At 34.2% G+C, this 15,052-nt stretch overlaps 2 protein-coding genes across 2 annotated transcripts in view; one reads left to right on the top strand and one right to left on the bottom strand.

Annotated features, from left to right (window-relative positions):
• Positions 1-14,773, top strand: part of LOC134230192 (origin recognition complex subunit 2-like) — a 33,708-nt gene extending 18,935 nt beyond the window's left edge. The window contains exons 11-13 of the mRNA XM_062711962.1: positions 7,107-7,340; positions 11,113-11,231; positions 14,520-14,773. Of these exons, the coding sequence (XP_062567946.1) occupies positions 7,107-7,340; positions 11,113-11,231; positions 14,520-14,606 (440 nt within the window). The 3' untranslated portion in view covers positions 14,607-14,773. The remainder of the gene's footprint in view (positions 1-7,106; positions 7,341-11,112; positions 11,232-14,519) is intronic.
• Positions 2,601-4,658, bottom strand: LOC134230191 (uncharacterized). The gene is made up of 4 exons (XM_062711961.1): positions 4,483-4,658; positions 3,834-4,137; positions 3,578-3,711; positions 2,601-3,458 (listed from the first exon to the last, which is right to left on the bottom strand). Exons 2-4 carry the CDS (start codon positions 4,119-4,121, stop codon positions 2,861-2,863), a joined length of 1,020 nt encoding a protein of 339 aa, XP_062567945.1. The 5' UTR covers positions 4,122-4,137; positions 4,483-4,658; the 3' UTR covers positions 2,601-2,860.
• Positions 14,774-15,052: the final 279 nt, after the last annotated feature.

Genomic DNA, 15,052 nt, shown 5'->3' with positions numbered 1-15,052 from the left:
TTTGTCATGCTCAGTCTCTTATTTACAAAAACTCGCTAACATAGCAGTCACATAGAATCGAATTTGAAAGGGGGGGGGGGTAAACGAACTTGAAAAGTATTTGACAAGCAAAAAACACAAAAAGGAGACAATTGTTTGATTCGGGAGGGGAGATAAAACACAAAAAGAAAACAATTGTTTGATTCGGGAGAGGGGATAAGTTCCAACTCCCAACATCTTTCAGTACTATTTTTTTTACACTAACTTACTACATTTCTTATATTCACAAAAAGGGTGAGAATGTGAACTTGAACGAACATTTCCATAGTAAAAAGGTTATGACTGGGCGGGGGGGGGGGGGGGGGCAAATATTTGATATCTAAATGAACCATGGAAAGAGAAAAAAAATGTTTAAAAAAATATTAAGATTACGTTTAGGGCAAACCTTTACGGCAAGCTCGAATAAACATCTCTTATACACACTGGTTTTTTAAAATTTTATTCAAAATATAGTCCTTTTCTGGATAGACAAAGTTGTGGTAGATATAATGCAGATTGTAGAATCCTTGCATTTATTGAAGTTAAATTTTGTTTGTTTGCGGCACATATGTGTGCATGTTTGGGGGGTGGAGGCGTATATGAATGACCCCGTAAAAAATGAGTGTGTTTTCCCGCTCATCGGAAAGGTCTTAGAAGTTGTAATAGATCTGCCCCCCCCCCTTTTTGTGTCCAAAATGTACACAAGGTTTAATAAATCAATTTTTGAATGTGGCTGTGGGCCCCTACACAGACCCGAAACTGCCACCCCCTTTCTTGACTCGCGAATTCGACACTGCGTGCATAATCTGAATAGCATAACTAGTTATACCCCCGCTCCGAAGGAGAGTGGGGTATACTGTTTTACCCTTGTGTGTCTGTTTGTCTGCGTGTCCGTGTGTCTGTCCGTAACGAATTTTCGTCACAGTTTTCTCAGTAACTACTTATTGAAGATGCTTGAAATTTTAACACAATCTTCTCTGAGTTATGCTGTACGGTAGGAATCATTTGTGTTTAAATTCGATCTAAACTTCCTGTTAATCTGTGTGTCTGTCCGTTTCATACATAACAATTTTTCATTGCAGTTATCTCAGCAACTACTCATCACAGATGCATGAAATTTAAACACAATCTTCTCTGAGGCATGCCATAAGTTGGGATACATTTTTGTTCAAATCCAACTTCCTGTTTGTCTGTGCGTCTGTCCGTTTCATACATAACAAATTTTCGTCGTAGTTTCTCAGCAACTACTCATCGCAGATGCTTGAAATTTTATTACAATCTTCCCTAAGGCATGCCATACTGTGGGATACATTTTTTTTAAAATCCAGTGTCAACTTCCTGTTTGTCTGTGCGTCTGCCCGTTTCATACATAAAAAATTTTCGTCGCAGTTTTCTCATTAACTATTCATAGCAGATGCTTAATTTTAGTACACTCTTTGTGGAAGCATGTCATATGGGAGGATTAATTTTGATATGAATCTGATGTCAACTTCAAAGAGCCAAGTATGTTAGTAAGAAAAATCGGCCTTTCTTTGAAAATTGAAAATAATTATAAAAATATGACTTCAGGATGTACACTTCATAAATATATAAACAATTTTCATCTATCTTTTATAGTTAAGTTGAAATGACTCTCTGAAGATGGGGTGTATTTTATTGCATTTCACAGATTTGAGCACTGTGACGTCATTTTTACCATCAATTAAGAACATTTTAATAACAAGTTTTATGTTTCAATGTATGTTGTAGGTAAAAGATTTAATATTTAACTGTTTGAATTGCATTGTTTATTTACCTTTACAAAAATATTGTGCAAAAATTTTTTTTTAAAAACAAACGACTTCCAATATCTCTGTATATATCTGAATGTCATAATTGCTGTCAATTTTTTGCATAATTTGCTGTCTATTTTTCTCCTTAAATCAAGACATTTTTTTCAGTAATGTTTAACATCGTAGATCATAATTGCTAAAAGATCCTTAAAAGTAGTTTTTAAAGGATCTAAAAAAATAAATAAGGAAATATCACTTTCTTCAGCATTTATTTTGACCTTTTTGCACTTAGGTTTAAAATATGTTACAAAGCAAAAAACCATCCTTTTGAGGTAAAATAATAGAATTTAAAACAGTATTAGGTAATATTTGTTTAAAAGATAATGATGTACAGCAAAATTAAAAATGAAGAAATTTTATGTGCAGGATATAATGATATTAATGACAATTGAGCACTTTCTTTTGGTTTATGATGACTTTGCACATTAAATGGATCTTTGAATGTGCACCACTGACAAAGAATTTATTGAAACATTTTTCTAACTCACAAACAGGAAACTTGCAAAGCTATACAAAACAACTAACATAAATTCACATAAAAATACCATTTTATTTCTTTTGAGAAAAAGATCTTCTAAAACTCTGTAAGGTATAAGATGACTTGCTTTTGTTGTTTAATATTGTAAAACTGTTCAAATTGTAGCTGTACATAAAAATCATCAAGTTCTGATCCATTAATGTGAGTTCAACTATAAAAACTTCAAATACAGAAACAATTTGCTATGTCTTTGTATTTTTTGGCTCTGAAGATTTAAAATAATTACATATTTAGCAAACTATATAAAAACATTATAAACAAAAATATCTGAAAAAAGGAGATTACATGCCTATAACCACACTGGACATAACACTCACACTGTTCAAAGAACTATATATGAAATTATTAACTTTTTTTATACATTTTGATAAGGGTTAGGGACACAAGAAAAAGTTCCAATAATTACCTGTCAATCTAAATGAATAACCATAATTTGAAAATACACAATCAATAAGTTAAAGCTTTCTTGTCTTTATTCCTCAGTGGCTTCAGTTTCACTGTCGCTTTCGTCAACTATCTCTGGAATGTCCGCTGCATCACATACATTGTCTAGCCAGTTCTTGCCTAATTCAAGGTTGATCACATCAGAGTATCTAGCAAAGGACAAGTACCAAATAACACTGGCAATGTGTGCACAGGTTCCAACTACTCGCTCTCCCGACTTACAACGGCAATACCAAGAGGTCACGACACCATCCTCAAACCTAATCCAGCACAGATAGCATTTGCTTGAGATATGTCTACTTTGGATCTTGGCAGCAAGGAGGCCTGGTTTGAACTGATCAACCCATATCTCAAATCCATCCTGGTTCACATGTTCCTGGGTGTAAAATTTTGCCAATTTAATTTGATACACACCAAGAGTCAATTCCCGAATTTCTTCCTCTGTATACTTTGGAAAGTCAGTAATGGTGTTCTCCTCATCATCAATCTTCCTCCAATTATATCGCTTCTTCACTAGATTTTCTAACTCTACTTCTGTCTGCAGCCGATTTGTCTGGGTAGAGAGGTATCGCATCTTTGTTGCAATCTGGAAATCATTCTCTTCATCTCCACTGCTTAGAGGGGGCCTAGAACAATTTTTTTCAAAATAATTACAATGTTTTTTTTAAATTGAATTTTTCAAAATAGAAATTAAAAACTTGTTCAGGCAGTTGCAAAGTTTTTGAATTTTACCTATGAAATGTACCTGTATTTGTTGCAGATTGCACTTATAATTCGCACATAGTCACCAACATATGGGATCTGGGAATTAGGGAGTTGTCTTGCCAAGTACCGCCATGTCTTAATTCTCGCATTCACCGATTCTACCACCCATCGTATCTGTTATAGGAAAAATTCATAAACTCTGTTAATATACGGATACATTCACGCATATCTTATTCACATGTCTATAATCAATCATAATTCATTTACTGGGTGCATAAAAACATGCAGACAAGTACCTTTGTGATCATACGAGAGCTATTGGCATCCTCTTTGGAGTGTTGCCTCTGGCCTTTTTGTAAAAAAGAAGGCATCTCCATATGAATTCCCAGATTTTCTAACACTCCTGCAGAATCCCTAAAACCCCTATCCACTATCATGATATCATCCTCCTGGAGCCAAGTCTTAATTTCTTGAGTGTCTGTACCAATGATGTGTTTTAAAATGTTTGCATCAGAATTCTTTCCGTCAGCTAAATACGGTCCAATGGCAGCTACGATATAACCTGTGGTTGTGACAATCATCATTGGTTTCAGTAGATGCCTGTTTATAAATAATCATTCAATATTCAATAATTATGAATTCATAGCTTAAAAAATTTTAATTTTACAAATATAACTTACATGACATTTTGAACAAATTTTGAATAGCTACAAATGTTTTCTTTCCATGAAAACTAATTTGCAAAATTGTACTATGATAAAATTTCAAGTAAGTTGCATTAATTCATTTGTTGAAATACAAAAGTCCTAACTTTAACCAATCAAAGTTATGGGCAAGGTTATACAGAGTTTTTGCAGACTACAATCTGACAAACACAGCAAGACATTTGGTATATGCCACCTAAATTAAAGAATCATTTTTAATTATATATTTGATATTTCTCACCTTTGTTTTTGAAAACTGTATGACCGCCTTTGAAAGGAAAACTGTGAACTCTTTTTAACATATATATATGTTCCATCCAGCACTAATATGGCCTGGTTGAGGGTAGGAGAGAACAGTTCTTTGGCAAGGGGTCTGGTATGGTCATGGATAACAGTATCCCTGCTGATATGATTGAAACCAAGGTGATTAATGGGACAAAGTAGATGCTAACTGCTTGTCTCATAGTGGATACAGCTCTTCTAATCTAAAACAAAAATTATTTACTTACATGCAGCGCTGCAATATAATATTTCCTTTTAGCAAGATTGATTTTTTTCATCTCTAATTCACAAATTTTCCGATAGAATAATGAAAATTATGCAGTGGAACAATTTTTGCTGGTATAATTAATATTCCACTTGTACTGATCTCTATTAGCATACACAAATAATTATGTAGAATCTGAATAAATCTATGAGAATTAGATCTCATAATTCAGCTTTAATATATTAGCTAATAAAAATTTTTATTTTAAATTCCTTCCTACCTGTGGTTTAGTCATGTTGAACAAAACTCCCAGCATGTTGTTATCCATAGCTGTCCTCAATTTGGTCAGAAAAATCGCTAAACAAGTTCTAACGCTCCTTGATTTAGATGACCTAACGTCTCCAGCTTCCACATAAGATAACAGATCATCAAATTCTTTTTTTCCAAGTCCAGTGAGAGTAAAATAGTCACTTTCTTCTAAAGATGAAGGGTCATCAAAGTCTAATCTCTTTGATCCTCTTATTAATAGTTCTTCTCTGAGTTGTTCAACAAGCTCCATAATTGTAGATCTGTTGACAAAACTTGTGTCCTTTGGTGGTATTGGGTTCTCTATAGTCTTGGTGTTTACGACGTCATTCAGTATGTGCGCTGGACAACAACGAGAACCTGCATGTTAAAACAAATTATTTAATAATTATACTTCTATCAATTTAATATTATCAGTATGCATGTATACACTGAATACACATTAATACATGTACTACCAGTAATATAAATATGTTAAGAAAAACTATTCATACCTGCAGGTATTAGAATGTTCTGCTCCAGTCTATATCTTCCTGTAATTGAACTTGTGTATATTAACATTAGGGATGTCAACGAGTACCCGGTTAACCGGGTACTCGATCGAACGTCCGAGTATCGAATACTAAAATCGGTACTCGGTTACTCGGATGTATATTTTTGAATATTTCATAGCTTATTTATTAATCCAATAAAAATCTGTTTTAAAACGTAAAATGCTTATTGTACTTGTACATACAGTAATTAGGGTTTCCAACACCTCTAAATGACCGTTATCGCCTTTGACAGTGTTTATATAGTAATTATCGTGACCAAGCACCTGCTACCTGGCCTTCTCACCTTTGGCTGTGAGTGTCTTCTACCATTATTTTTGATTTGCTTTGTTTGTTTTCACTGAATATCATTTAAGGTCTAATATGTTTAAATAAATTAGATAATTTTGTCAATTCTCCGAGAGGGTAAGTTCTCGGAAAAGCGTGCGATTGTTGATATGGTTGTGTTTGATTACACGCCAATACAATTGGTTGAAGGCAAAGGCTTTTAAAAAGTGATGTCCATCGTTGCACTATACTACAAAATACCGTCCCGAAATACTATATAATATAGGAGTGAAAAAGTGTGCGAAAATAGTAAATCCACTCTGTTTTGAGAACTCAAGGTCAAGTTCAAGTTGATACTACACGTAGATCTGACGACTGATACCTGGACGTCAAACGCAACAAAGAGTTACAATTTACGGAAGGAGTATTTTTATTAAAAACAAAAACAGTGTGAACCACTTATGATTATATTTCTTGTGTTTATCTGATATTTTTAAAAAAAATGTTATATTAAATTTCGTCGGGCACGAAGTGCTTATCATTGTTAAATCAGAAATACATTTACGGGTAAACCTCCTATCAAAGCATGTGGTTTTATTTCTACAAGAGTTTTCAATGTTTTACAGTCATCAATTTACTTATTTGTATTTATTTATTTATTTATATATATTTATTTACAATTTTTACCGAGTACCCGGGTACTCGATCGGAAAAACGTCCGAGTAACCGAGTACTAAAAATTGACCGATTTGACATCCCTAATTAACATGGTAGTGTTTATTTACATCAGAGCGGGGGTATTACTAGTGAGCATTGGCTTACAGATTTCTTGTTATTTTTGTCTTTTCAGACATTGACATTGGAAACAGATTGAAAGAGGGGGTGGGGCGTGGGGGTCAGAAAAAAATTTCCAACATACAACCAATTTGACAAGCAAAAAAAGGGGGATATGTCCTCTGCCCAAATACGAAAATCCTATAATTTCGTGTGGGGGGGATTTCTTTCAGTAGCATTTTTTCCACGGAGGGTGTGTATGACTCATGAATATATAATAGTTTACAATAAATTTTTATTAAAAATGACTTTAACAACAAGAATATTGCTCTTTCATATGATTTATATTGAATCTATGTTATTTGTTTGACAAAAAAATTTCCGTTTTCCGTTCCGTTCCGCTTTCCGTTCCGTTTTCCGTTCCGCGTTTTAGCAACACCCTAGCTAGCTAATGGATAGTTACATATTTTATCTTGGCAGTATGGGACCAGACAAAGTGCAGTCGATATTGCTGGCTGTGGTACGATGTCACCACGTACTTACCATACACTGACGAGACTTCCTACGAGAACTCGCTTCTGGTGCAGCAGACAGGTGCCCTCGCTCTCAGTTCTATGTCTCACGTAATGAAGAGTTTAACCACTAACGCTAAACAGATATTTATACTGCTGGCCAAACACCAGATGGAGAACAAAGATAGTGGTACCTATATAGGTAAGCAATTTTATTTTCTTCAAAAATAGGACTGGGCATCGGCTTGGAATTAAGTATCGGACATGTGTTGCAATATTTTTAATCAAAATTTAAATGATTAATAATTTAAATGGTCTTTTTTGTTTTAATAATTTCCATTTATAAACAGAGTGTATATACGAGGGTTGTTCGAAAAGTTGGTGGACAACTGTCATATCTTTTTTATTTGACGTCATATGTTATCCAAATTTGGTAGGAATATTTTATCAATAAATCTAAATGATGTGCATTAATTTTGACAAAATATTACGATTGATTAAAAACTTATCCAGATTTTAAAACTGCAAAAATCGGATCGCGGAGCATGTCAAAATTTAGTCAGTTACAGACAATACAATAAATAATGTCAAAAGTCATATTCTCTGTAAAATGGAGGAAAAACGAAAAACTACCTAGAAATTCAAATTAAGAATTGTTACATCGATACGTGTACCAAATTATGGTTTTATATTTTGCTTAGTTGAAAAGATATCAACTTGAGAACATAAGTAGTCCTTATTGAAAACGACAAAAACGATGACGTTCTAGAACGTCACGGAGCAGCAGATACCGAAGCAGTTTTGTGTTTTTCTCTGGAAAAATCCTGAATAAACTCTAAAAATGTTTAAGGAATCAAGGAAATACGTCACAAGCGAGTTGTGCATGTGTGTACAAATAGTACAGGCAATATTTGAGTGACAGAGACTCTGTATCAGATGAGGATGACCTGTGAAGAAACGGTCTTACTGTAAACTTCTTAACAAAACTTAAAAATTTGAAACGTAAATGAAAGACAAAGGCACTTCATAGATTCTTATCCTGTGAAAGGAGAGTTAAGTACTAAAAGAAATTAAAACCTTAACAAGGGAAATTATACAATGAGATCTATACTTAAAAAATAAATGTCAAGCATTAGAAAAAGAATTTAATGAATGGGCATTGGAATATTCTGTGTGAGATGTATAGGTATAGTATCTATTATAAATTCTCGACGCTATGTGTTGACGTTACATTACCGTTTTGTGTGCTCCGCGGATACAAAACATGTTGATTTTAAAATGAAGTAAATTTATTTGTGTTCAATCAAATGGAATGAAACTTCACACATCAACAAAACAATTATTTTTACATATTATAATGTGCTTGTTTTAAATTTCCAGTGAGTAATATAACGAAGATGGACATCGTCCACGAACTTTTCGAACAACCCTCGTACAACTAAGTCTGGTCGTGTGGTTAAACCAAAACAGATCCTTGACCTATAATTTCAGTTAAAATTTTCCCTGAAATATAAATAAAATATAAATTTGTTAATTAAACATGTGTATATAGTCAAAATAATTTTTAGCTCACCTCAACGAAGTTGGGGGGAGCTTATGTGATACCCTCGGCGTCGGTGTCGGCGTCAACGTCCTGGGTTAAGGTTAAGTTTTTTGGAGCAGTTTTCTTTTTAAGTACTTCTATGTCCTATATTGATTAGACATGCATGGAAGATGTTTCTAATGTGTTTCATTGTACCAGTCAAAGTTTCAGATGCTGCAGTTTCAGCAAAGGAATGACCAGGTTAATGTTTTGGGTGCAGGTTAACATTTTTGGTGCAGTTTTTGATGTAGATCTCATTTCCAAGTAACTATAAGCCCTATGTTGACCAAACTTACATGGATGGTACATCTTAGGATGCATACTACCGGACTTGCTTCGGATGCTGAATCTGACCTACATTTTCCGGTTGAGTGAACAGGTTAAAGTTTTTGGTGCAGGTTTCATTTCGAAGATACTATGAGCCCTATAATGACCAAACTTGCATGGATGGTACATCTTAGGATGCATTCTACTAGACTTGCTTCGGATGCTGAATCTGACCTACATTTTCCGGTTGAGTGAACAGGTTAAAGTTTTTGGTGCAGGTTTCATTTCCAAGTTACTATGAGACATATAATGACCAAACTTGCATGGATGGTACATCTTAGGATGCATATTACAAGACTTGCTTCGGATGCTGAATCTGACCTACATTTTCCGGTTGAGTGAACAGGTTAAAATTTTTGGTGCAGGTTTCATTTCCAATGTACTATGAACCCTATAATGACTAAACTTGCCTGGATGGTACATCTTAGGATGCATACTACCAGACGTGCTTCGGATGCTGAATCTGACCTACATTTTCTGGACGAGTAAACAGGTTAAAGTTTATGGTGCAGGATTCATTTCCAAGTAACTTTGAGCCCTATAATGACCAAACTTGCATGGATGGTACATCTAAGGGTGCATTCTACTAGGCTGGCTTCAGAAGCTGAATCTGACCTACATTTTCCGGATTAGTAAAAAGGTCAGTTTTTTATACAGGTTTCATTTCCAAGTAACTTTGAGCTCTATGTTGAACAAACTTGCATGGATGATACATCTTAGGATGCACACTAATGGACTTGCTTCAGATGCTGAATTCAACATACATTTTCCAGATAATAGACCTCGTAAAAGTTATGGATGCAGGTCTATCACCAAGAAACTATAAGGCTTATATAAACCAAAGTTGCACAAATGATGCATCAAGGGATGAAAACTCTCAATCTTGCTTCAGATGCTGGATTTTAATTACATTTTCATGATGAAGAACTAGTTTTAAGTTTTTATATAGGTCTATTCCAAAGTATCAAAATTGCATAAATTTTGCATTTTTGGATGTTCACTTTTTGTTGGTTAATTGTGTGACTTAATTTGCCTTACTTAAAGACAACATTCGTTGAGGTGAGCTCTGTAATCTCTGATTACCTATGTTTATGTTTGTGAGGCATGTCAGCATGGTCTTGTTATAATGGTCAATTAATGCATTTTTGCAACTTAATTCCTTATAAAATTATCACTGTAGTAGTTGGGCATTCAGCCACTACTAATGTAAAAGTTTCATACTTCGCGTTATGTGTTTTTTTTTAAGATGTTCCTTTCAATAGTATTTCAACCTTTATTAACCCTTTTGATTTTCCGCCTGTAGTGAGGCTTGTAATTAAATAATAAATAGATAATAAAGTTTTAAATCTTTAATAAAGTTTAACAATTGTATATGAGAATTCGAAACACAAATTAATAATCCCGGGGATTCATGTATGAAAAATATGATCGAACAAAAAAAATTTTTGTTGATTTCATAACAGTTTTGCAACAAAATGGGACCACACATGTTCAACCTTTCTGTTCTGCATGAACATTTCATGTTTGAACAATTTCTGGCATCTTTTAAAAATTTCTTGTTTTACTTTAGAAATCCCAAGCCCAAGCATTTGCGACTCTATCAGTACGTGAAATATTGCAACACAATATTTTTGTCAACAAATCACAATATATCGGAATATCAATATTATTGCGCAGCCTAATTAAAAAATTGAAATTAATATCAGTAGGATGTGTAAATGCTTCTTGCAATCTGCAGGTCAGTTACCCTTTAATTTATCCTGGTTGGACTTTTTTATTGGTTGGGATTTTTTGATTCCCAATTTGGATTAGAAAATAGGAGCATAGGAAAAATTCTTTTATTTTCAAGCTGCATTTTAAACTGATTAAGATAAATAGTGATTCCAATTGCTGCTGTTCCTTGCAAAGGAATGGGCATTTCTTATGACAGGTATTAACTATTAAAAATATTTTCTTGTGCTATGTTGAGAAATTAATTGACAATGATAAACGAGAGAAAAGAAATAAATTTCTAAAGAGAGTCACACATAGTAGACTTTATAAACTGTTTTATATTTTTGTTTAGGTATGTCCTTACAAGACCTTTACCAAAGATGCAGAGAAGCTTTCCTCGTGAACAGTGATTTAACATTACGTGCTCAGTTAACAGAATTCAGAGATCATAAGCTGATCAAGTCCAAAAAGGTCTGTAAAGTTTGATTCTAATGCAATTGGTTTGTAAAACACATTTTGATTGGCTAATGTGCTTTGTTTGAAGCAGTAAAACGAGCATTAATGAGAGTGAAAGCTTCTCATTGTGACGTTATATAAATGGTGCCTGTTTTGGAGGGTAACGGTTGAAATTGACACCCCAAGGAAAACCATTGTCAACCGACTCTGACGCGTCGGTTGACAATGGTTTTCCTTGGGGTGTCAATTTCAACTGTTACCCTCCAAAACAGGCACCATTTATTTTATTATACTGAATGTCTTTTTGATTTAGGATGTCAGAAAAAAAAATCGTCAATCGTCTTTATGTTCACATTAAGAAAGCTTTCAAACTCCACGCTACTTCGATAAAGATTTACTGACCTCTTTATTGTTTACTTGATACTCTAAGAGTCCTTTATCATCTAAAGTTTCGTTATTCTGCACTCGCAAGCATGTTTCGTCTGTCGTTTGTTATTTTCAAGAAGGCTACATCGGATGCAAGCTTTTATTGACGTCAAATTTACTCCAGTTCTTTCAAACGCACAATTGACGTTTTGAGAATTCTACGGTGAACCGTACGCGCGTAATTTCCACGCATGTGACATTACCGTTGTGTTACCGTTGTCACGTGTGTTGCTAAGGCTGAGGGTAATAGAACGGATTGTTAAGTGCGGCTTAACCAATCAGAATTTAGTATTTAACATGAAAGTATAATAACATAAAAGAGCGATGCAAAAACACAATATGCCTTGACATATTTCATATAATGAAATTCAACAAAACAAGCATTCTGAGAGTATTGCATAAGCAATACATGTCCACTACTGGGTTCCCCTTTTTAGGTCACCTGAGTAACTCAGGTGACCTATTGCTATCCGTTTTCGTCCGTCGTCGTCCGTCGTGTGTCATGTGTTAACATTTGAACCTTTTCAGCTTCTTCTCTGAAACCACTGAACCAATTTCAACCAAATTTGGTATACAGCATCTATGGGTGGAGGGGAACAAAAATTGTGAATTTCATGGTCCCCGCCCCCCTGGGGCCTGAGGGGTGGGGCCAAAACCACTAAAATTAATGAAATCTTTAAAAATCTTCTTCTTTACTCCTGGACATCAAGCAGGCAAACTATTGGCATGAATGTAATGAGCATTGAGTCCTCTACCAAAATTGTGAAATTCATGGCCCCAGGGTCAGGGGTTCTAGTGCTAGGGTGGGGCTTTATAGATAATATAGTGAAAATGCATTATTTCTTTGAAAATCTTCTTCTCTGCTCCTGGGTATTAAATACACTAACTAAGCACATAGTTATGATGAGCAAGAGTGCCTCTTCCAGATTTGTGAATTTTATGGCCCCAGGGTCAGGGGTTCTGGTGTTAGGGCGGGGCTCTATAGATTATATAGTGAAAATGCATTATTTCTTTGAAAATCTACTTCTCTGCTCCTGGGTATTAAATACACTAACTAAGCACATAGTTATGATGAGCAAGAGTGCCTCTTCTAGATTTGTGAATTTTATGGCCCCAGGGTCAAGGGTTCTGGTGTTAGGGCGGGGCTCTATAGATTATATAGCGAAAATGCATTATTTCTTTGAAAATCTTCTTCTTTGCTCCTGGGTATTAAATACACTAAATAAGCACATAGTTATGATGAGGAAGAGTGCCTCTTCCAAAATTGTGAATTTTATGGCCCCAGGGTCAGGGGTTCTGGTGTTAGGGCGGGGCCCTATAGATTATATAGTGAAAATGCATTATTTCTTTGAAAATCTTCTTCTCTGCTCCTGGGTATTAAATACACTAAATAAGCACATAGTTATGATGAGCAAGAGTGCCTCTTCCAGATTTGTGAATTTTATGGCCCCAGGGTCAGGGGTTCTGGTGTTAAGTCGGGGCTCTATTGATTATATAGTAAAAATACATTTATTCTTTGTAAATATTTTTCTTTGCTTCTGGGTTTTAAGCCAATGATCCAAGTATATATATATTTATGATGAAGAAAGGTGCATCTTGCAAAGTGGTTTTTAATGCCCCCAGTGTCAAAGGTGGGGGGGGGGTTACATAGCCTGAAAATAAATTAATGCTTTGAAATCTGCTCTTTGGTATTAATCAACCATTTTATGATTAAATTTGCAAAATTTTGAAATATATGGCCCTAGGTCAGTGGTTCCTTTGGGGTGAGGTGCACAACTGGTTATAAAGTGGAAGTGCATTTTCTCTGTTACTCTGATCTACCTCTGGGTATTAAGTAAATAGAGTAAGCATGCTAAGTTAATAATTATGATAAGCAATGGTGCCTCTTTCAAAATTGTAAATTGTGAATTTCATGGCCTCCGGTTTAAACATGAACCAAATTTAATTGTTTGAAAGTTGTTACACAATACTCAGGTGACCTATAAGGCCCGTGGGCCTCTTGTTCTCTAGAATGTCATTTTATAATATGCAAAAGTTATGACCACTGTAAAACTGCTTAATGTTAAAATTTTGAGGTTGTGCATGCCTTTAACCTTAAAAGACATTCCACATAAAGATGAAAATTCAACTCATTTTTTCAACATTTTTTTTTTTTACTTCATATTTACCATGTTGACCTTCGGAATTTAGCGCAGCACAAACCCGATCTTAAACCATTATGAAAAATTAAAAATACCTTAATTCTGTCAGAAATCAGTGAAGCAATACAACATTCAAACTTGATCTGTAACTCATTAAGATACACTCACATACCAAAATTCAGCTCAATATCTGCAAGTGTTACCAAAAAAAGTGCGAAAAACCAAGTAGGACAGACTGACAGACAGACACGGGACAGACGGATGGATGGACTGACTGATGGACGGACAGACTTAAACTTAAACTTGTGCTGCATAAATTACACTTATGTTTAAAATTATTCAATCCACTTGAACTACAATTAAAAATCTTTGAAGTTTGAAGACATATCGATGAAAGAATTGTATTATTAATTTTTAATTTATATTGATACAAAATTAAATCATAAGGAATACAAGTTATATGTTTATGTAAAAAAAATGGTTTGAAACAGTTTTCTTTTTTTCCCAACTGTTTTGCAGTTTATAAAGCATGACCTGTTCCAACCTAATTTATATTATATAAATAGAGAATATATTGATTTCTTTATTTATATTAAATTTAACTCTCTATGCGAACAGTTCATAACTTCAGTACAAAGTATATTTAATGGAATGCTGAAATAATAAAACAAAGACATATTTTACTAGATAGTTTTGGATCTTTTAAATAAATTGAAAAAATATTGATTACTTGCAGGGTTTTGAAGGAATTGAATACCTTGTAATCCCAGTGGACAATGCTACACTAACAGAGTTCATAGAACAGCATGATAGTAATGTGTAACTGAAAGCTGGACTTCAATTGTGATTCAGTTCATCCCAACAAACATAACATTGACAATAAATTTGGTGCAGTTGTATGTCAAATTAATATATGTGTTTAATATTGAACATTGTTATTTGCAAAAAAAATTGTAATTAACTTATTGGAATTGAAAAATAAATTTAGGAGTATCCATAGGATGATGTTTGCTGTTCATTTGTATGATTGATTTCTGTCTCAGGACTTTTTAATATGACCTTTTAATGAAAAAATACATGTACAGCTGATGTAGGGGTAGCATTGATTTTATTAAAAAGTCCATAAATGATCAATGGGCATGCTGTCCTGCCAATTATATGACCAGGGCATAAAGTGCTCGTCAGATATGTCCATCAAATCTTATGTTCTTGATCTGTCTCATCCTTCACATTTTGATGTTGCTTAATTTCAAACATACACAGATACTT

Source organism: Saccostrea cucullata, unplaced genomic scaffold (assembly GCF_032062105.1).
Source record: "Saccostrea cucullata isolate Sc308-1 unplaced genomic scaffold, CSIRO_AGI_Scuc_v1 ctg1341, whole genome shotgun sequence".
NCBI lineage: Eukaryota > Metazoa > Mollusca > Bivalvia > Ostreida > Ostreidae > Saccostrea > Saccostrea cuccullata.
Note: the sequence above shows the minus strand (reverse complement) of the source record. Positions and strands in the feature narration are given on the sequence as shown.